General features: G+C 40.0%; 1 protein-coding gene across 1 annotated transcript in view; it reads left to right on the top strand.

Annotated features, from left to right (window-relative positions):
* The window catches only part of MACROH2A2 (macroH2A.2 histone), a 60,677-nt gene that overhangs the window by 15,562 nt on the left and 22,806 nt on the right, over positions 1 to 22,309 (top strand). Inside the window, exon 2 of the mRNA XM_020975208.2 lies at positions 9,813 to 10,046. Within this exon, the coding sequence (XP_020830867.1) occupies positions 9,875 to 10,046 (172 nt within the window). The 5' untranslated portion in view covers positions 9,813 to 9,874. The remainder of the gene's footprint in view (positions 1 to 9,812; positions 10,047 to 22,309) is intronic.

Raw genomic sequence — 22,309 nt, forward strand, 5'->3', positions numbered from 1 at the left:
TTGTGACCCCATTGTCACACAGGCAGCATTATTTGAAATGATTCTTTAAAAGAACAATTTGTTAACAAAACAATGTAACTTAAATAAATCAGGTAAAGTAATTGATTCTAATGTCCATGTCCACTAATTTTATCTGAGTATAATTTTTATGAAGTCATGTGTCATATGGATCTGCTTACAGTGTTAATATGCTTTGGCATAAAGGCTATAAAATTATTGACTCTTCTCATCCACTTAAAAGGTGGCCTTATGAGAAAATGATTTGGGAAGTATTACTTGTCCGATAATAATTTGCCCTTGGGGCCCTCCGTAAAGAGAAATATAGTGGACAAAATGATTCTACTATTATCATTGAATCTGGTTTTCACTGCCACAAAACAATGCTAGCTAAGTTATATTGTTTGAATAGTCAGAATGGCACACTAATAAAACTCTGTAAGGTAGAAGGTGGTCTAAGAGGAGTTCATAACCTTAAAAAAAGAGATTACATTTGGTGGGATTGTTTAAACCTCACTCCTGGGCCTTCATGACTTTTGTTTAGCCCGGTTTTCTCTCCTGCAGGATGGAATATTGAACTCTCAGGGTGCAGATGCTTCATGGCAAATTGCATTTTATTTTTCATAGTTATTTTTAAACTATTCTAAAGTGCATCAGAGATTTAGGACATAATGCAGAACTAATGTTGAGTAAATATTACAGCCCCACACTATCTACTGGATGGCTGCTTGTCAGGAATATAGTAGAAGCCAGCTGGCCCCTGAGGTCCCTTCCGACTCAGCAAGCCTGTGAAATTAATTATATCTCAAAAGCTTTAAGAAACCTATCTCAATCTATTCGAAGATAATAACCAGGAATCTAGATATTGTGGTGGAGTAGAGAGAACTTTGGCCTTGGAGGCAGAAGATCAAGACGTGAGTCCTGACTCAGTCACTTACTTAGCTGTATGACCTTGGCTGGGTAGCCCCCAAACTCTTGTTTCTTCCATCTTTCAAGTAGGCGATATAGTACTTGAACAGCTGTGAGAATTCAATGATAATAATTTGTCAAAAGTGCCTCCTCAATCTTATAGAACTACATAAATATGAGATATTATACTATTTAAGTGGATTTATACAGCTCAGAAATCAATATTTACTTTATCAACGGCTCTAAAAATTATGAGGACATGCTATTTCTAGATTTTGAAGAGTGTATATATGGAAGCTTTTCAAATAACATAGTTTTTTTTAAAAAGAAGTCACAAAAGTGCCTTCAGGTGAATCATCCTTTACCACATTCAATTGCATTTCTTTGTTACCCTGCGTCTTAAGCCATAATAAACTCGTACAATCAATCAGTCAGTGAATCGTTTGAGAAACAAGCATTTGTTAAACTAACCTACAATGGACCAGGAGCTAGGGATGAAAATTTGAAGAATGAAATAAGCCCTACTATCAAGGAACTTATATGCCGGTGCTTCTTACCAGCATTTAGTAGTGTGTGGCACACAGTAGGTGCTTAATATATGTTTATTAACTGATTGACTAACATATATGCATGTGTGGGGGAGTCTAAATATGTATATGAACCTACATATATACACATGAATACATAATACACGTGGATATATGTCTGTACATGTCTCTATATGTATATGCAGAATATATATAAAGAAAACAAATAAAAGTAGTGCAATACAAGCTATTTTGACTAGAAGTGCACTAGCAGTTGGGGAATCAGGAAAAGCTTTGTAAGGTTATTCCCATTTTCTAAAAACATGAATATTTGTCATGTATCCATTTTTAATACTTCATTATTTACATTAAAAAGGAAATTAGTCTGAAAACAGCCAGATATCTTGCCATCCTCAAAAACAATATGAGTATGCCTATCATAAATAAACACAGTTATTCAAAATCTTCCCTTTGTCCCATTTTCCCTGTATACTTGCCTATCAAAGAGACTATTTTTAATAAATTTGTTCTTTTAAAGCCATACTAACCATGCAAATGCCAATGTGGATCCAACATGGATCTCTATTATACTCATGAATCTTGCTAAGAAAGTTCATAAGTCTTCCATTCTTCTGTTGCTCATCTTCACTATTAAGAAATGCATTGATTTCCATCATTACTACCATCACCATCCGCCAAGTGGCACAGATGGCACTGGCTGGACATTGTAACCTGATATTGCCCATTTGGGATGATCTGAATGGTTCTTATCAATTCTCTTACCAGCTACAGCCAGTCCTTGATTAAGCCACCAATTTGCATAAAATTGTATTTGTTAAAATGATAAATGAAAAATAACTTTTCCTTGATTAAATTTTTCCACCATGACATAGGATGACTGAAACACTATACTATGTTTTGATTGCTCAAATTCTCACAAACTAGGAGAGCTAAAAGAAACTTAAGAGATCACTGAAGTCCAGCATTCTCATTTATGGATCAGAAAATGGAGCTAAGTGAAGTGATTGAATGGTTTGCTCATACACACACACACACACACACACACACATATACACACATATACATATACATACATACATATGTATATGTGTATATATATATATATATATATATATATTATATACATATATATATAGATATATATATAGATATATATAGATATATATAGATAGATATATATATATATCAAACCAGGATACAAACCCAGATCTTCACCCTACCAATGTTTCTAATAACTTTTGGTGCCTTATATCAAAACTCTCTGAACCCAAGGACTTTGTCTTAAACTTGTTTAATATGTTCGGCAGCAATGAGTAGGGTCTCCATAAATGCTGATTGATTAAGTGATTAGACAGAAGTCACTTGCCCAGGGACACACAGGCCATTCACATCAGAAGCAGGGCTTAAACCCAGGTCTTTCTGACTGATTCCAGCACTGTTATCTCTCATGATATTTGTAGAGAGATCTGATTTTATTATATTGAAAATCTCTGTATAAGGAAAATATTTCCAACCCAGCTGATGACCAGCTTTTCACAAATAATGTATCACTCAATACAATAAAACTTTGGCACAGTATAATATCGAACACCCCTTAAAGAGCACTGAATGGGTTGTTTCCCCATTTCTGTATATCTATGTTTCTTATTTCCATTCTTTATTTTGTGATCACCAGGGTCTTTACCATGATTTTCCTATTTCTCCCTCATGGTATAGATTGAGGTTTGCCAGACTAGCCATGTAAGTGTTGTGTTTCTTCTGAGACACCACATTGGTTATTTGGAAAAGTGGCCTTAGGCCCAGTGGTACCTGAATGCAGCTGTGGGGACTAATGGACTAATAAGCTTTTTCCAAACATGCATAATTGAATCAGAATATTCAATATATGCTGAATTCCACTATGCCTTTTCTACAAAATGTAACTGTTAAAATAGCACAACGAGCATAATTGTTAAATAATCATTAATTTGTGTATGTCTCTTTAAAGAAGGGTAGAATTTAAAATAAGATTTAAAGAAGCACATTTCTGAGATGGTTTGGTAGTCCCTATACTCTTCAGCTATTATTCATTACTGCTCAATCTACCTCTGTGTGTGTTCACTCATTTCAGTCGTGTCTGACTTTCCACGACCCCATTTGGGGTATTGTTGGCAAAGATACTGGAGTGGTTTGCCATTTCCTTCTCCTGCTCCATTTACAGATGAGAAAACTGAGGCAAACGGAATTAAGTGACTTGCCCAGGGTCACACAGCTATTTAGTGTCTGAGGCCAGGTTTGAACTCAGGAAGATGAGTCTTCCTGACTCCAGGCTTGACACTCTATCCACTGCAGTGCCCCCTGTCTGCCCCAATCTAACTGGCTCTCCTTAATTTGCTCTGAGAAGAATCTTGACTCTCTTCTGTCACTTAGAATGCTTCAAAGTATCAGGCCAACTGAGGTGCCAAGTAAGATAAAATTGCAGCGTGATGCTTGTGTTTGGTCTTAACTGAACTAGCCGCAGAATCCTATTTGTAGCCACTCTAGAAATCCAAGGAATCTCAAAGCTTATTTTATTCCTTACTCCCATCAATTGTGTGACTGTTGGTTATTCCTTTTGCACGGGGGAGAAACATTTTGTGTTGCATGCAGCTTTCTTTCAGCTGGAAGGGAGATTATGATCATTTTATATGTGCTTTATGTCATACATGAACACCCCCATTGGTCTTTTCGCCAACTGAGGAAAGATTTCCTCCTTCCTCATTTTAACTCCTTCCAACTGGTAACTGAAATTATGATATTGTTTTCAATATTGTTGATGTGATCTCTATCCAGAACTTTAGAAATTGGTCTCTTTAAAAAGAGACTTCTAGAACCTAGCATTTAAATAAATTCCAAATAATCATAGCATTTTAAAGCTGGAAAGGGCCTTAGAGATCCTCTAGACATAAAGAAACTGAGGCATGGAGAATTTAACTGGCCCAGGGTTACAAAGTTAATGGTAGAACCAATGCTAGGTCTCAGATCTCTTGACTTTCCCATTGGCTGCTGTTTCCACTGTACCTGACTGCCTCCATTAGGAGGGGATCGGAGCATCAGTATGTGGTAACTTTCTCATATTTCTATGGATGTATTAGAGCTTTAAAGACAAGAGACCAGGTCTTACGTACGTGTGTGTGTGTGTGTGTGTGTGTGTGTGTGTGCGTGCGTGCATTGTGTCTATATACTGTTCTGCACAGCAGGTGCTTTCTATATTTTATGTGACGACATATTTCCTCAACATAGCTTAATTCATTGCAAATTCATGATGAACTCAGCTACAGAAAATTGGCCACAGAAAAGGTCTTGCAAATAGGTTTAAATTTTACCAATATTTATAATAATTTCTTTCATATTTAATTCAGCATAATTTTATGTGTGTTAAATAATGGAAATTCTACCATTTTCCTTGAAAGAAATATAATAGATATCCAAAGGCTTAACTTAATACTTCACAAATAATAGGTATTAAATAAATATTTGATGATTGATTTTTTCTTTATTTGTCTTAAGCATTACCTTTAACATAGAGTATATTTCTCCATTCCATAAACTAGCATAACAAAAAGTGAGATTCACAGGGCAAAAATCAAGCCAACAAGTATTTGTTAAGCATCTAATGCATGCCAGGCATAGTGCTAAACATTGGAGATTTAAAGAAAGACAAAAAAAAAAAAACCTTTGACCTCACAGAACTCACAGTCTAATGGGAGAAGACAACAGGCAAACAAGATACATGCAGGATAAATTGAAGATAATCAACAGAAGGAAGGAACCAGAATTAGGGGAGATTGGGAAAGGCTCCTTGTAGGAGAAGAATTCTCTCCCTGCACGTCTCTGACTTTTAGCTTTCTTCAAATTTCAGCTCAAAGCCAGAGATGTGGAAGAAGATACAAGGACCAAAAGAGGACTTGCTGTAAAAGTTAAGGGTTTCTAAGAGAGTGATATTCTCTTTTATCTCATCTTGCCTTACTGCCAAATAATGTGATGGGACCTTTCTGTCTTTGACTTTGCCAGATACTGGTGATGAGTCTTTTGGGATTCACTGCTGTCCTAAGCAAACACAGTCTTTTCCTGGGACTGAATTCAAAGTCTTTCCAGCAGGAGAGCACTTGCCTGAGCTTGTACTTGGCTGGCACAGTTTCTGGGAACCCAGAATCCCCTCTGATGAAGCATCAGAGGGGGCCTTTTGTGAAGAACTTTGGTTGGTGACCTTTGATTACAGATCTTCAGCTTGATATATACACTTGGCTACACTGTTTGCCATTGTCATAAAGGATGTATGCTCTGAAGTTCAGATGAAAAACATATTGCTTATGGATGGCAAGAACCTCCAAATGCTTGTGTTTGTGGGTGACATTGTGCTGATTTCATCAAGACCTGGAATATTGGAGGACCTCTTCAATGAGATCTATAACCACCATTAGATCTGGTCCTAATGGACCACAAGGAAAAACCAATTGGTTGACAAATGCCTGCTGTCCAGACATATGTAATCAAAAGGACAGCCTATTGAATTAATCTGTCAATGCATATGTCTTGAATTAATTAGCCATTGAATGATTAATGTGTATATATTGGAAATATAGGATAGACAGACAACAAACTGGGCCCAGAGTTGAATCGGAGGAGGAGAATAGGCTATATTGCATTTGGGATGTCACACAGCACTTAAAAATCCCATGCTACTACTCCCTGAAACAAAAATCCATCTTTTTTTTAAACGTCACTGTTCTTCCCATGATACTAAATGTCTGAGTCATAGAACACCATCATCAAGGAATCAAAATTATGACTGGCCCAAAAGGCAATAGAAGGACATAAGATCTGCATAAAAGTACAATACCTAATGATAATCAACTGTGAAAGTTTTAGTTACTCTGATCAATACAGTGATCTACAGTTCCAAAGCACTGATGATGAAAAATGCTATCCACTTCCAGAAAGAGAACTGATGGACTCGGAGTGCATATCGAAGCATATTTTTACTGTATATTTCTTGCTTTTTTCCCCACAGCATGGCTAATGTGGAAATATGTTTTGCTTGACTTCATATGTATAATGAGCATCATATTTCTTGCCTTCTGAATGGGTGATGGAGGGGTGGAGGAAGAAAATTTGGAACTGAAAATTAGAAAATAAAATAAAAATATTACCAACAATGGCTTGCATACATAAGGGGTATGGGAGATAGCCTACAACAGGTATATGGTTGTGGAACAGATAAGCCAGTCACTTAGTGAGGGTTGGGGAAAAGACATGAATAAACTGAGGAGTGTTGCATTACTACACACATGATATTAATGGACCTAGAGGAAGGCTTTCAGAACACTGGTTGGAGCCTCCAGGGAGACTGTACGGAAAATTGTGGACAAGAGTCACTCAGGATGAGAAGTTGTAGATGAGTTATGGGCTATCTATTGGAAGGAGAATTCACATAAATAAGCTCATGAACCCACTGAAATCTTGTAATATTGTCAAATATGTGCATAACCTTGAGACACAAATTAGCAGGGCATTGCACTCCATGTTTGGTGGGAGCCTGCCTCTAATTAAAACAACTAGATTTCTTTTTCTCACACTTGTCAGCTTATGTCCACTATCCCAGTGACATCTTAGGATGATTTATTTATAGTTTAAGTCATGGTTAATCAGTCTAAGCTGCAGCGGTTTCTCCCAAAATGGGACAGTTAAAAAGGTACTCAATGAACCATATAAATCAGGAATAGGACAGGTAGTTTATTTTGCATACAAAAGGAATACAAAACATAAAAGACTCATACTGCACATTGACAGAACTTAAAAACAGGACTTAGTAAAACTTGGCCTATAGCTATTGTTACAGTCTGCTGGGAGACTGATATTTAAACTATATCAACATCAAAAGCAATGATGAGATTGCTGAGTAAGCATTTTACATTTCACCTGTGCTTCATACTGTCACTCAACTACAAACTTCTCTAAATTTTGCATTTCAGCCACTTTTCCAGTCAACTTCTCCTGCATCTGCTATAACCAGTCCCTCTTCTAAGTAGACCCAAGATGTTTAGACCTGTTGAACTTACAAGCCCGGGCATATATACCTTGAGAACTACATCTAGTTGCTTACCCAAGAAGGAATACACAGAATGAGCAAAGCAGCCAGGGACCCAGCTACAAGCTCACCTAATTGAGTCTACATTCTATGTTGGGAGCAGCAAGGTGGAAGAAGGGGCACTGCCCAGTCCCTACCCCTCTTTATGAGAGTTTAGAGATGGTTTATGCTACTTGCCACATGGAAGAATGCAGATTCCACAACTTTGGATAGCAAAAAACCATACAGAATAAGAAAGTAGTTAAGAGTCATTCTGACATTTCAAGCTGTCATGTTTCAACAATGCAGATGACATAATAGTTCACATTGCTATGCTCCTTTAAAGTTTTTAAACGGTTGGAAAGCCTAGCTACCCACCCTGGAAGTCCTGACCCAATGTCTCATCATCATATGAAGGTGAACCTAGGTTTCTGAAGTCTAGGCAGGTGTGCATTTTCTCACACATCCCAACAAGCTAGAAAGGCTCCAAGCACAGTCCTAGTCGTGAACTAGGACTCTCATCTGAGGACCAGCCTTTAAGAGCTATGATCAAAGAGGCTCATCACCAGATTGATCACAGGAAGATTAATTTTTCTGTTGCAACAACTTTTTTAAGGATTATTTTCCACATCTTAGGAATGAAGAAAGTAAGATACAGAGAGGGTAAGTGAATTGCCTGGTGGCACAAATATAATAAATACTAAAGTTAGGATTTGATCCTAGGTCACCTGTCTCCAAACCTAGTGTTCTTTTTATACTATGCTACAGGCTCCTAAAATGTGCCAACTTCACAAGGTTGTTGGGAGACTCAAACAAGGTGATGCGAAGTGCTTTGCAAACCTTAAAGTATTACATAAATATTGGCTATCATCATCATCATCATCATCATTTGTGGATGGTCATTTGAAATGCCCCTGTCCCTAAAAGCAATATCTTTGAGTCATTAACACATTACTAAAGGAAATCTCAGTTCTTTTTTCCCACTCCTGCTGGAAAATATTTAAAACTTGGATTTATTAGTCCTAAGCAAGGTTCCATTCATCACCACAGTACTGAATCTAACCATGTGCTTTAAGCCCATCCAGGATGTTAAAATTCACTATGTAAATTTCAGTTCCTGCCAAGATTTTGCCCATAAGCATATGATTTGTTTTTATTTTAAAGGTGCTTGACTTCCATAAATAATAGTGTTTATATACCTGACTTCTGTAGCATTGTGCTGAAAACCCCTCTGCTGCGATGAAATTTTGATGTTTTCTCCAAGGTCATCTTTCTTTTGCAAGCACGCTGGCCACTCCAGGTGCTATGGCGCAGATGCTTACAGTATGTTAAATGGCAGTAGCTGCCCGTACGCTGTAATGTTTGGTTAAGATGCATTAAGGTATACAATAAAACCGCTCCCTTCTGATCTATTGCTGTCTTAATAAGTAATATTCCAATGTAGGGCTGAAAAGTGTTTTCATGCGATAAATGTGTATCAGCTCCAAGAGTCATGTTTCTCCAAACCAGTCATTTAAAAAGTCATGGTCATATGAATTATGTGATATTTATTTTTTAAAAGTCAAAAGCATATCATAAAAAGAGCAGAAATTATTGTAGGGAATGATGCCCTTGTCATTCAGTATTTCTCTGTCCTCCTGCCATTGATTCAATCTCTGTGGATGCTGGTACATGGGGCAGCAGGCCTTGGGCTAAAGCTCTCTCTCATCGGGTTAAGCCTCCTCACTGCCCTCCTCTGTGCCCTGCTGCAGCAGCTGGCAGACACCGTTTTGTTGTGAAATCAGCTGTTCAGCTACCTTGGTGTTTGGCCAGGCTTTACACAAAAGCAACAGCATTGCCTTGGACCAGTGGTATCAAATTCAATTTAAAATGGGATGTGCATGTGGATTCCTGTGGGCTACATTTTGCCTTAGAAAACCACATATTATCTTTATCTGTGTTTTATTGTATTTTTATTTTGTTAGATATTTTCCAATTTCATTTGAATCTGGTTCAGCTGTACTGGAGTGTGCATGAGAAGAAACACCTCTGCTTTAGACCACGATGGTTCTTAATCTGGGATCCCTAAACTTGTGGGTTTAAAAAAATATATTTTATAACTGTATTTTAATATAATTGGTTTCCTTTGTAATTCTATGCATTTTATTTTATGCATTTATAACCATGCCTGCTACAGGGGTCCATGACCCCAAAAAAGATTAAGAAGCCCTGCTTTAGAGTTACATGTGCCCTAAGTGTGTCCTCAGTCCCATTTTTCTTTCCCTCTACAGCATTGTGGTCAGTGTGACAGAAGATTCCTGCGTCAGCAAACTGAGAGAAAAACGGCAGCAAGATGTCGGGCAGAAGTGGGAAGAAGAAAATGTCTAAACTATCCCGCTCAGCCAGGGCGGGCGTCATTTTCCCCGTGGGGAGAATGATGAGATACCTGAAGAAAGGAACATTTAAATACCGAATAAGTGTGGGCGCTCCAGTCTATATGGCAGCCGTCATAGAATACCTCGCAGGTAATTTTTTTAAATGTCAAGAAATGAAAATACTTTTCCTGGATTGAACTGAGAATTCATCCCTCACTCTTTTATCTGACACGGTTTATGGAAGGATCATTTAAATTATCTTTTGATTGCTTTAAGGCTAATGGTGATGGACTAGAGAATTCTTGAGCTTGTCTCTTAGCCAAAAGAAATAGATTATGATGAAATTACAAGGTTTAAGGGGAATAAAGAGGGCAGAGAAACCACGGAATTAAAATCGAGAGCACAAAATCTACAAAAATATTTATAGACTGTTACAGGTGTGCCCCCCTCTCACATCAGGTAAATACCACCTAAGTGTGCCCTACATTATATTACCCTAATTTAGTGTTGCTTTGTAACAATGGGAAGAATGCATTATAAACAAACCCAACTCTGGTAAAACTAAACAAAACAAATAAAAACCTGTTACATTGTAACACTAATTGTCTGAGACAGATCGCAACATTGGTCTCGCAAAGTAATCGTCCCTGTAATGTTGTTTCGCTGAGTGTGGAACCAATCAATCAGGGTAGATGGAGTGTGTGTAGGTGAACACAATATTTTGCATAAAATACAGACTGAGTGTATATTAGTCATTTTATAAAAGGCTTCATGATTGGATTCCTTTAACAGCAAGCTTCCCCAGTGCATTTACAATGTAAGCCAACTAATGAAAATTCAGTTTGCACTCAAAAAATATCAACTATATAAAGGAAAGGACAGTGTCCATTTTTAAATCCCTCCTAGCTGACATGTTCCAGTTTAGTCATAAATGGATTTTTGTTTCATCTAGATTATTATTAGCCTATGTCAGATTAAGTAAACAGGATGGTTAGTTTTCTCTTTATCCTGTAGGAAAATATTTTTCCACAAAACTGAAAAATCTTGCCTTGATTATAATTTTTCTATTTGAAAAACATTCTTGTTGGCTTTTATTACTTCCCTTTTGATTATCCAAGCAAGAAAAGCAACTGCCTTCTTTTCCCAACATTGCGGGTATTTTGGAGACCCCTACCCAATTCAGAAAGGGACTGCATGCCATAATCTAGGCAATATGTCGGGTTTGTTTCTTCCACTTTCTCTTTCTTCCATGGATAGTTAGATCAGCCTCTTTGCTAGGACTGGCATTATCCATCAGCATCATGTGAATTAAGATTAATAAATTAAAATTAATAATAAACGGTCTTAGCGAAGTTATGAAGGTTGTCTATTGTCATCAGCTCTTACTTGCCATGGACTTTTAGTCATTAAGGTGGTGTCTCTGGCATTTTGAAGTATTCTTGCTTACTACAAGCAACAGTGACACCTCAGTAAACTAAGCTTACCCCTGTTTTAAAAAGCAAATTTCTACATTATAATCATACCAAGTATTAAAATCTCATGTTGAATAGACATGTGATCTTGTTGGCACAGCTATCCCCCCAAGGGCAAAATGCCACGCTTTCTTATGCTGGTTGGTTCTTCTCCATTATCTTTCTGTGATTTCCTAAATCACAGAACTTCCGAGTTGGAGAGGGGGCCGCCATCTAACCTGACCCCCACCTGAGAAGAGGCTCCCACTCTATAATAGACCTAATAAGTCGGCCTCCAGCCTTTGCTTGAAGACCTTTTGCCAGGACTACCCCCATTCCATTTGGGGCCCCAGCTCATCATTAAGACCTTTTTCCTTAGGTGAAGCCTAAATCAACTTCTTTGAACTTCCTCCATAGAGGATCTTACCTATGTTCTAGAGACCTTCCTCTGGTTCTTTTCATATCTCAAAGGCAGCAACACAGCACTTGAGCTTTCCTCTGTTACTTTTCATTCTTAAGCCCTGGCTGGCCAGCCTCCTCTGCTGCTCAGACATAGATGCTTGATGAGATCTTTGACATCTCTTTTTGTGCATGTCATTATTGGCAACATGCTACAGCCAGCCCTTCCACTGTCCTTTGGGTCTCTTGATATTTTGATGGCATTACAGGATTCATCACTGGAAGAAGATGGATAATAAAAAGATGGACTTAGACACCAGCAGGCAGCCTACTGAAAGGCCTGCACCATTTCCCAAACGTTATCCAGCTAAATTTCCTCCTCCCTTTTCAATTCTTAGCCTAGTTCACTGTCCATCTGCAGCATCTATCCAAGATAGAGATAGACAAAGAACTCTAGGTACGAATGAACTCCGTGGGCTACCTGTCTAGTTGCATGTCATAATCTGGGCAATATGTTTCTTAATCTGTTGAATTCTTAAAATGTGGGTGTTGAGACCAACCTCCTTTACTAGGATAGACCCTATTTAATAAAGAAGATGACCTAGGGTTGTTACTATGATGATGATGATGGCAATGATGACTACCACTACTACTACTACTACTACAAATAATAATAATAATAACAACAACAACAATAATAGTAACAACCCTAGAAAAGTTGTGAAGCCCTTATCTGTTTCCATTCTCTTCTTTATAAGCCCCTTTCCCAATTAAAGGCAATGTCTTGCCTCACTTTTGAAATGCCTTTCTGTTTTCCTAATTGCTTCTCCCTTACCAAAATGGGGAAGGATGCGATAACTAGTCCTTATACTTCATTTACAGTAACAGGTAATTTCAGCCATGCATTTTTTACTTAGCTCAGTTGTAGACTGACATGCTTTTCTCTTTTTAAAGGAAATTGGGGGAGATTATCAAATAGCTAAGAAAATGGGGGTAGGATGGTAAGGACACCCTAGAACCCTGCTAGATATCCTGAGCCACCCTTGAAGGCAATTTGACTTAGTTTTAAGATCAGAGGATTTAGGACAGGGGTTGGCAACTCTTTAAAACTGAAACAACTTCATTTACAAATGCAAAAACCTTTCTTATCTCACTGGCTATCCAAAAATAGGTGGTGGGCTGATTTGGCCTGCAAGCCTCAGTTTACTGACTCTTGCTTTAGGACCTGGACCCTATCTACTCTCCCCATTCATTTTACAGATGAGAACACAAAGGCCCAAAAGATGACGTGACCAACTTTATGTGTCTCAATTGAGCTCTACATACATTTTGTTCAAAATTAATCTTTGTGTTATCTATCTCTGGGTACAGGCGTATTGAAACTGAAGGCTTCAAAACCCTGTTGTGCTAATCATAACTTACTGATAGATGCTGGGCCAGAAAGTTGAATCAACTAGGTGGCACAGTGGATAGAAGGCTAGGCATGGAGTCAGGAAAACTCCTCTTCCTAGGTTCAAATCCAGCCTCAGACACTTCCTAGCTATGTGACCCTGGCCAAGTCACTTCACTATGTTTCCCTGAGTTCCTCATCTGTAAAATGAGCTGGAGAAAGAAATGGCAAACCACTCCAGTATCTTTAAGTATCAGTATCCAGTATCTAGTATCAAGAAAATCCCAAAGGGGGCCGTGAAGAATTGGACATGACTGAAAACAAGTGAACAGTTTTACTGACCCCATGATCGTGCACACTCTAGGAAGAAACACCAGAAGATACTCACATTCCTACATACTTATGTGTCTAAAATGAACTTTAAAGCACATAATCTTGAAAGTAGACATAATGCTCTACTTCTTTCTTTGCTAATAACCTTATACATTTCCTATTTTGCCTCTGATAAACATTTACTGTCATTGTTTTACAATCCTCCACCCAGAACTGACTGACCCAAGGCAAAATTGAGAAGTAGAAAATATGTCTTCTAAGTCCCCAGTCTGTCCTTTCTATGACCTTCCCAGCCTCCCTCCCCATCTATACCTCAGGCACTAGATTTCCTTGGGCTTTCTTCCTACAATTCCTACAAAAACCTGCTCTCCAGAAAGGCGTATATAAAGTTATCCACAGGAAAGCGTAATTGACAAGGTATGAATGAGACACCTCTCCCTGAAGTGGCTGCATTTTAAAAGAGGCCGAGGAGCCTTCAGCCAAAGATGTCAGTATAATGGGGAGAAGGAGGCGCAGTAAAGTACATTGAGAAGGACGGAGAAAGTACCGAGGGAAGGAAACAAAGGAGATCACAGGTGGGACACCATTAGCCCATGGAAGGCAGCCCCAGAGGCCCCCACTTCAAAACCAGCCCATTGCTTTAGGATTTCCACCCATTCCTGAAGACAGACTCAGGTAAGGCCTCTGGAGTACTGTTTTAGGAGACTTGGCGAGACAATTCTGCAATACGCGGTGGTGGCTGGGGACAGCTTGGGGGTATCGCTGCAGGTATGGACTCAGCAGTCAGGCCCACTGGGCCTGCCCTTCCTGTTTAGTGTCAGGATGCTCTTCTGGAAGGGCTGGCTGTTACATCCCTGCAGGGCTCTGTGTGTGTTTCTGGCTGTGCCAACCAATGCCCAATGTGTACCCAATGCTTGTCCATCTGCATCCAGGGAGAGGGGGCCTGATGACCATACATGCACACAGCATCTCCCTGAAAACATTTATTCTAAACTATTTGATATCCTTTTCCTGCCCTCCCTGGTGAGAAGGGAGTAGGGAGTCAGAGCTGCAGCATGATGGAGATGATGAGGAGTTAATAAGTAGAGGTAAGGGGGAAACATACTGGGGGAGGAGAAGGCATGAAAACTCAAGCATTGCCAAGGTCACAACTAAAGGAATTCACAGAAGCAACCAGAGGCCTGCACAGAGCCAGAAAACGGAGCCCTTGTAGCAGGGCTAAGGGCACAGAGAGGTGAGATTCGCATGGCATGAAATCAAAGAAACTCCACACAGAGGAAGGCACAAAGTGTCCATAAGAGAGGTCTAACAAAAAATCTTTGCCCTTTTATGGCATTAGAGATTAGCCCTCTCCCCCCTTACCCAGCTGTGTCCACATTACTGTGAGCCCAGACAGCAGCCTCCCTGCTCAGCTGCCTCAGCCCAGTCTCTCCAACTGCGCTAGACTGGTCCTCACCCAGGGAGAACGCTGTGACTATGTAATATTTATTAGATTTTTATTATATGACATATTACCTACCACCAGGTCCATCCCTGAGGGCTTTCCAGATTATTGGGTCTGCTAGAACTTTCACTCTTATCTCTTAACCTTAAAAAAAGAGGCGAGGCCTAATTGTCACCATCATAGCCCCCTGCCCAGATCTCCAAAGAATATGGTTGACTTACATAATAGGTACTCCATCTGTGTGTATTGATTTGAATCAAACTGAATAGCGTATAATGGAAAAGAGTCATGGCAAATGGGAGTGTTTTCTTTTGAACTCCAAAGTACATACATCTCTTCATTTCTTCCTTGACCAGACTTAGTGCCCCTCAGAGATTCCTGGAAATGAGTCAAGAAGTTTTCAGTAGATTTGCACTGGTTTTTACCTTTCAGATTTATCTTTTATGACTAGGCTCCCTGCTCCCTACCTCTGCGTTCTGGGGAGCACAGTGCCAAAAGAATGGCTGATGCTAAAGAATGCTAGAAAGTCTATTCCCCAAAACAGAGACACAGACAATTTAATCGGACAACTTAGGAAAGAGAAAAACTTTCTGTGTCTCATCTGGATTGGTCTACTGCATGATGTCTCTGCACTGGGGGTGGAGGGTGGGGGGAGGGTAATACTACTCCTAGTTTAAGCATATGGAGAGGCTATCCCATGGCTGAAATGTCATGGCAACATGCTACAGCTAGCCCTTCCATAGTTTAGGTGGAAAGAACAGTAAATGGGGAGCCAGAAGCCTGGGTTCAGATTCTGCCTCCACCACTTACCAGTGGTGTGGCTTTGGAGGAATTGCTTCACTTCTTGGGACTTCTTGGGACTTACCTCTAAAATGAGAAGACTTGGAATCTTGCTTCAGTACAGATGGGACCAGCAGGCCTCCGGTGTCTCTGCTGCCTGTGAGAGGCTTTGATTCTAGGACTTGGTGATCTCTGAGACTTTCCAACTCTGATGTTCTTGGGGTAGCCTTATGTCTTTTGCTTTGGCCTCAGAAAAAGATGCCTTATTTCTGCCTCCCTGTTTTTCCAGCTATTAAATCACTATCTCATCACTTAATCACTTCATGCTTCAAACATATGAGAGGAAGAATTGTGTCAAAATGGAGCCAAAAGTATGGTGAGGGCTCATTTCATTAGGCAGAAATCAAAAGAATGTAAGTGTGAGGTAACAGACATGCCATCTTAGGATTATGTCCAGTAATGAGAAAATGCAATGTAGTAATATTGTCCATTGAAAAGATACAGATGGAAGGGAGGACAGTACTCTTATACACACTCAATAAATATTAGTGGCATATATGTATACACATTTGTGTGTATGCATATATAATGTGTCTATAGCTACATATAATACATATGATTGTCTATTTTTTGTTTTTCAGTCATTTTTTCAGTCCTGTCCAACTCTTTGTGACCTTATTTGGGGTTTTCTTGGCAAAGATCCTGGAGTGGTTGCTTATTTTCTTCTCCAGCTCATTTTACAGAAGAGGAAACTGAGGCAAACAAGGTTAAGTGACTTGCTCAGGCTCACATAGCTAGTAAGTGTTTGAGGCCATAACTGAATGTGGGAAAATGAGTCTTCCAGACTCCAGACCCAGTGTCCTATCCACTGTACCACCTACCTGCCCTATTATTATATGGGCAGACAGATAGATAGATAGATAGGTAGGTAGGTATAGATAGATAGATAGATAGATAGATAGATAGATAGATAGATAGATAGGTAGTTGATAGATAGATGGATAGATAGAATAAGTAGGTAAATATATAGTAGCACCTGGTCAGAGGTGTGCTGCTAAATATTTAACAACCATCTCTCTGGGGAACATGTACATATGATATACTTCTAAGTTTAATCTGCATTATTTTCTCCATCTCTTTCTTCATTCTAGATAATGAACAAAAAATTAAGTTAAGCCCTGATTTGTAGTGTTTGAGATGTCTGAGGTAAAGATATCCACAGAGAAAGTTTAATCATTGGCTCTCCTGATCTGATAGGAGCTGGCTCTGGCACACCCCCACATCTAGGATTCCTGCTCACATGGGCTTCGAGCACTCTGTGGGATAGCACTGAATCAAAACATAGCTCACGAGCCCTCAGTGATGTGCTTGTTATTATCAGTCAGTCAGAGGACACACATTAGGGACATGTTTGTAGTTATTTAGTATGAGGCAGTTAGGTGGCATAGTAGATAATAAGCCTGTCTTAGAGTCAAAAAAACCTTAAATTCAAATTCTCCCTCAATATGCTAGTTTTATGGCCGGGGCAGATTATGTCTTCTCCCTTTGTCTTAGTTTCCTCATCTGTAAAGTCGAGATAATAATAGCACCTACTTCCCAGGGTTGTTATGAGGCTCAAATGAGTTCATATATGCAAAGCACTCTGGAAAACTCAAAGCATTATATAAGTGGTGGCTATTATTATCTCAAAATAAGAGACATTTAATCAAACATCATAGCCAATGAAGTAGCAAGAAAAGATCTTGGCATGTACATATGAGGTATACTCTCCTACCATGCCACTCTTAGGGCTAGGGCACATGCAGAGAAGAAGGAAGGGAGGGAAGGAGGAAGGAAAGAAGGAAGGATAGAGGGAGAGAAGGAAGGGAGGAAAGAAGGAAGGAAGGATAGAGAGAGGGAGAGGAAGAAGGGAGGAAAGAAGGAAGGAAGGATAGAGAGAGGGAGAGGAAGAAGGGAGGAAAGAAGGAAGGCAGGATAGAGGGAGATGGGGAGAAAGGAAAGATGGGAGGGGAGGTGGGAGTAAGGGAGAAAGAAAGAAGAAAGGAAGGAACAAGGAAGAAAAGAAGGGAAGAAGGGAGGAAGGATGGGAGCAAGGAAGGGAGGAAAGAAGGAAGGAAGCAAGCATTTATTAAGCACTTATTACATACCAGGTACCATATTAAGTGTTTTACAAATATGATCTCATTTGATCCTCACAACAACCTTGAGAGGAAGGTGCTGTTATATTGCCTATCCCCATTTTCCACTTGAGGAAACTGAGGCTTAAGTGACTTGCTCAGGGTCACACAGCTAGGAAGTGTCTGAGTCCAGATTTGAACTCTGGTCTTCCTGACTCTAGGCCTCGTGCTCTATCCACTGTGTCCCCTAGCTGCCTCTAGAGAATACATGACCAGGAACACATATGGAAGAAGCATGTGTGTCTAGGGAACATACATGAAGGTGCATGTAACACGAATCTCTGTGATCAGGGTACACATCTCAGGTAGCTGGAAGCTGTGCACACATGACTGGGAGCTCCCTTGGTAGTGCTAATGATGATGTCATTGTGACGTTATCATGCGGGTCCCTGCTGGGGGCTGTTTCTCCTCTGCGTGTTGCATGGCCATATCTGCTGGGCGCCGCATCTTCGCCCTCGGTTTTGTTTGCTCTGCTGGGTGGTTCCACCAGTCTCAGGCTCGGTGAGCTGCTCGCTGCTGCCCTCTGCTGGCCTTCAGCTCTTAAAGACCGTCAGCTGCTTGCCTCCATCCCCTGAGGAGCTGGGGCTCTAAGGTACCATCTCCAGGTAGAGCATGCAGAAAAGGCAGTAGGGGCCCCACACCAAGACTGTCTTGTTTGTTTCACTGCTGTTGTTTGGTGTTGATTAGAGGTCTGTGATACTGGACATATGTTTGACTTGAGGTTAGAAAATTACTTTTAACTTATGTTAAGAGAGAGAGACAAAGACAGAGAGAGAACCCAGAGAGCCCTGGTCTCATTGCATATAATGGCAGCTGGCTGGTCAAACCGCAAACATACATTGTGCAGATCTATTGCTGTGTATGATCAAAGGAAACTTGTGAGAACACAGAGGAGGAAAAGCTTCACCTAATTTGATAAATTGGTCCTATAGGGATGACATCACTATTTTTGAGCCTTTTTTCAAAGTAAATTTAAGCTTGATCTATTCAGTTTGAGCAAATCACAGGTTGTCAGCTGGGGGGCAGCCTCCAGTCCCACCTGCCCTGGCACCTCTCCCTCCACAGTAGACCCAACCAAAGGCACTCCCACCTCTCTGAGAGCCCTCAGTGATCAGAGCTCACTTGCCCCCAGGCACCTCTTCCACCTCTAGAGAGTTGTCATCTTTAGAAAATTTTTCCTTGCATCAAGCCTAAATCTCCTGTAACTTCCACACCTCGCTTCCTAGTTCTAACTGCCAGGGCCAAGAAGAACAAATCTAATTCCTCTTCAGATACGGAAGACGGCAATAGCAGTCTTCTCTCCTTTGAACTAATGTCCTTTTCAATATCTTCCAACTGATCCTGATACAGAACATGAATGCGACTTACTTCTATCAGGCCTTATATAGAATGAGCTCAGCAGTCAGAAGGTCTTGTTCATTCAAGCAAGAATGACCAGTGTACATCTAGAGAACTACAGGCCAAAGGTAGGGTAAAAGAGTTAAGGTGATGGGACCGAAAGAGAGAAACAGAGAGAGGCAAACAGGACTCAGAAACTGGTTTGATTCACATCTCACTTCCAACTCTTACTAAGCAAACCCACGGAAACTCTCAGAGCCTCAGTCTCTTTATCTTTCCTTAACTACAAACAGATACTGCTGCCTGAGTACTTAACCCTGTTTGTTGATAAAGACACTCCACTATTCACCCTCTGGGTAACGCTCTCCACCCAACAGGAGAAGCTCCCGGGAAATTGACAAGCTCTAGCAAGTTCTCAGAAAGCAGGCTGCGCTTGGCCCCCTGTAGGTAGCAAGTGATTGTGTCGTTAGTCTAGAGGAAGGTGTGGAGGGGAGTATAACCCTTTAGATTTTTGTGTATTCCTTCAAGATTCCTACAGTTTTCCTTAGTATGTTCATTTTGTCTTATTTTGCCTGTCACCGAGTATTTATGAACCCTGACATCAGTCTATCCAGCTTTCAGGCGAAAATGACTTCAGTGAGATCAAGAGTATGTCTGTTACCTTTGAGCCTTTCCAGTCCCACGTGAATAAATGCACCTTAGCTAGAGGGCACTAAAGGTGTCCCCAAGATGACATGAAATGTGATAAATCCAACTACTCACAAGAACAAAAACTAGATTAGCTTATCCCCCCCCTCCTTTGACTGTGACAGGCTTGAAATCAACACACCAATTCCCTCAAGACAAATCCATACTACTTCATTAAGCTCATCCTCCTCTCCTCCTGAGGCACTTTAAACTCTGACTTGAAGCCCACCATCTGGGTGGGATCCGGCACCCAGACTCCCCCAGGCATCTCAAGTGGCAGGCTGGCAACCAAGAGCTCCACCTCCAGGGATGTTGGGGCATGGAGCTCTCCCATGTTGTGCCCCTGACTTGAACCAAGTTTTACAAAACAAATTTATTTGTGAAATTGCATTTATAATTCCTTTCTTGTCTTTTTTTTTTAGTAGCCATTTTAGGAAGATCACAAATCAGGCAAATCAATCGTTGGTACAAATGACTGAAGAACTGATTGGTTTTTTAAAAATTTTAACCATTAAAGCCCAAACCAATAACTTGGCCTCCCCAAAAAGGTTTTGTCAAATAACAAACATGAAAAAGATATTAAGAGGATTAGTTTGTTAATGATATAATGCATTTCCTCTATGAAGTACCATATAAACAAACTCTTAATGGGTTTTTTGTTAATAATTCTTGTTCTGTTGGCATGACATACTCAGATCACTTTTATCACTGGAGTATGAACTTTTTGTAGATATTATTATTTCCCTATATGGATTTTGTTTGAAAATATCAATTTGTTTTCAGGACACAGAATTTCTGGGGTTAGTTTCAGAGAACATGCTGATCTGAGCTGGAGAAGGAAATTGCTCACCAAGAGCTCTCTACAACCAGTGAAATGGCTGACCCTGTTTAAAAAAAAATACAAATTTTAGTCTTTGTGAGACCACTCCTTTCATTTCTTCCATAATATTAAAGGGAACAAGTATAATCTTGGCTAAATATTGCAGATTGGCCCTTTCTTCTGGTTCCTGAGACCCAGGGATTTTTTTCAGGTTCTGAGGTTATTGAGGGTGGGATAGTTTAGGATCAAAACAAAACTCAACAACACCCTTTTAAAACTGAGTAGGAGAAAATAGTGAGAGAAAAAGAGTGAAAGAGAGAAGAAAAAGAGGAAGAAAGAAAAGAAGGAAAGACAATTTGGCCTGTCCGGACTATTGTAATACCCTCCTAAATTATTTCCCTACCTCTAGGCTCTTCCAATCTCCTCTCCATTATCTTTTCTTAATATTCAATCTTATTTTATTTCTCTATCTGCATTCTCTCCCATCCATTCCACCCCCTAGTTAAGAAAGCAAGAAAAACAAAATCCTTGCTATAAACATGAAGAGTGAAGCTAAACAAATTCCCTCACTGGCCATGTATGCACATACATGTGCATGTGTGTATGTATACCTACACATCTCAATCTGTACTCTGAGTCCATTACTTCTCTATAAGATGGTGGGTGGTATGTTATGCCATGTGGATGCTATGAAATACTATTGTGCTGTAAGAAATGAACTAAGGGGACCATTTCAGAGAAACCTGGGAAGACTTGTATGAAATGATGCAAAGTGAAGTGAGCAGAACCAGGAGAACAATATATACGGCAATAGCAGTATTGTATGATGATCGACTTTGAAAGAGTTAGGAAATCTGATCAATGAAATGATCAACCACAGTTCCAGAGGACTCAGGATAAAACATGATCTCCATCCATGAGTTCAAATTCTGGCTCAGCTACTTACAAGCAGGATGACCTTGGGCAAGGTGAACTCCTCTGGACCTATTTCCTCATCTACTAAATGAAGGAGTCAGACTAGCTGATCTCCAAGGGCTCTTCCATCAGTCGGTCAATAAGCATTTATTAAGCATCTACTGTGTGCCTGGCACTGTGCTAAGCATCTTGCTCTGGATCTATGATCCTATCAATTTAGTGGAAGGTCCCAGGAATTTCTCTGGGGGAAAAAATATTTGATTATCCCGTGGCCAATATACTGTGTGGCAAACTTAGCTGGAATGATAGAAAGTAGTTATTGAATCCTTCTGAACAGACAAACATGAGTGATTACTTCCATTTTAAGCAAAATCAATGAAAAATCAAGATCCGAGAACTTAGTTTCATATCATCATTAATAACAACAATAATGATGGGTTGTGTTTGACTCTGTGACCCCATTTGGGGTTTTCTCAGCAAGGATACTGGAGTGGTTTGCCATTTCCTTTTACAGATGAGGAAACTGAGGAAAACAAGGTTAAGTGACTTGGCCAGTCACACAGCTAGTAAGTGTCTGAGGCCAGGTTTGAACTCAGGCCCTCCTGAACCCAGACCCAGCACTCTATCCACTGAGCCATCTAGCTGCCTACTTATTTATGTAGCACTTTAAGATATGCAA

The sequence above is a fragment of the Phascolarctos cinereus genome, unplaced genomic scaffold, assembly GCF_003287225.1.
Source record: "Phascolarctos cinereus isolate Bilbo 61053 unplaced genomic scaffold, phaCin_HiC Scaffold_3;HRSCAF=262, whole genome shotgun sequence".
NCBI classification, from domain to species: Eukaryota; Metazoa; Chordata; class Mammalia; order Diprotodontia; family Phascolarctidae; genus Phascolarctos; species Phascolarctos cinereus.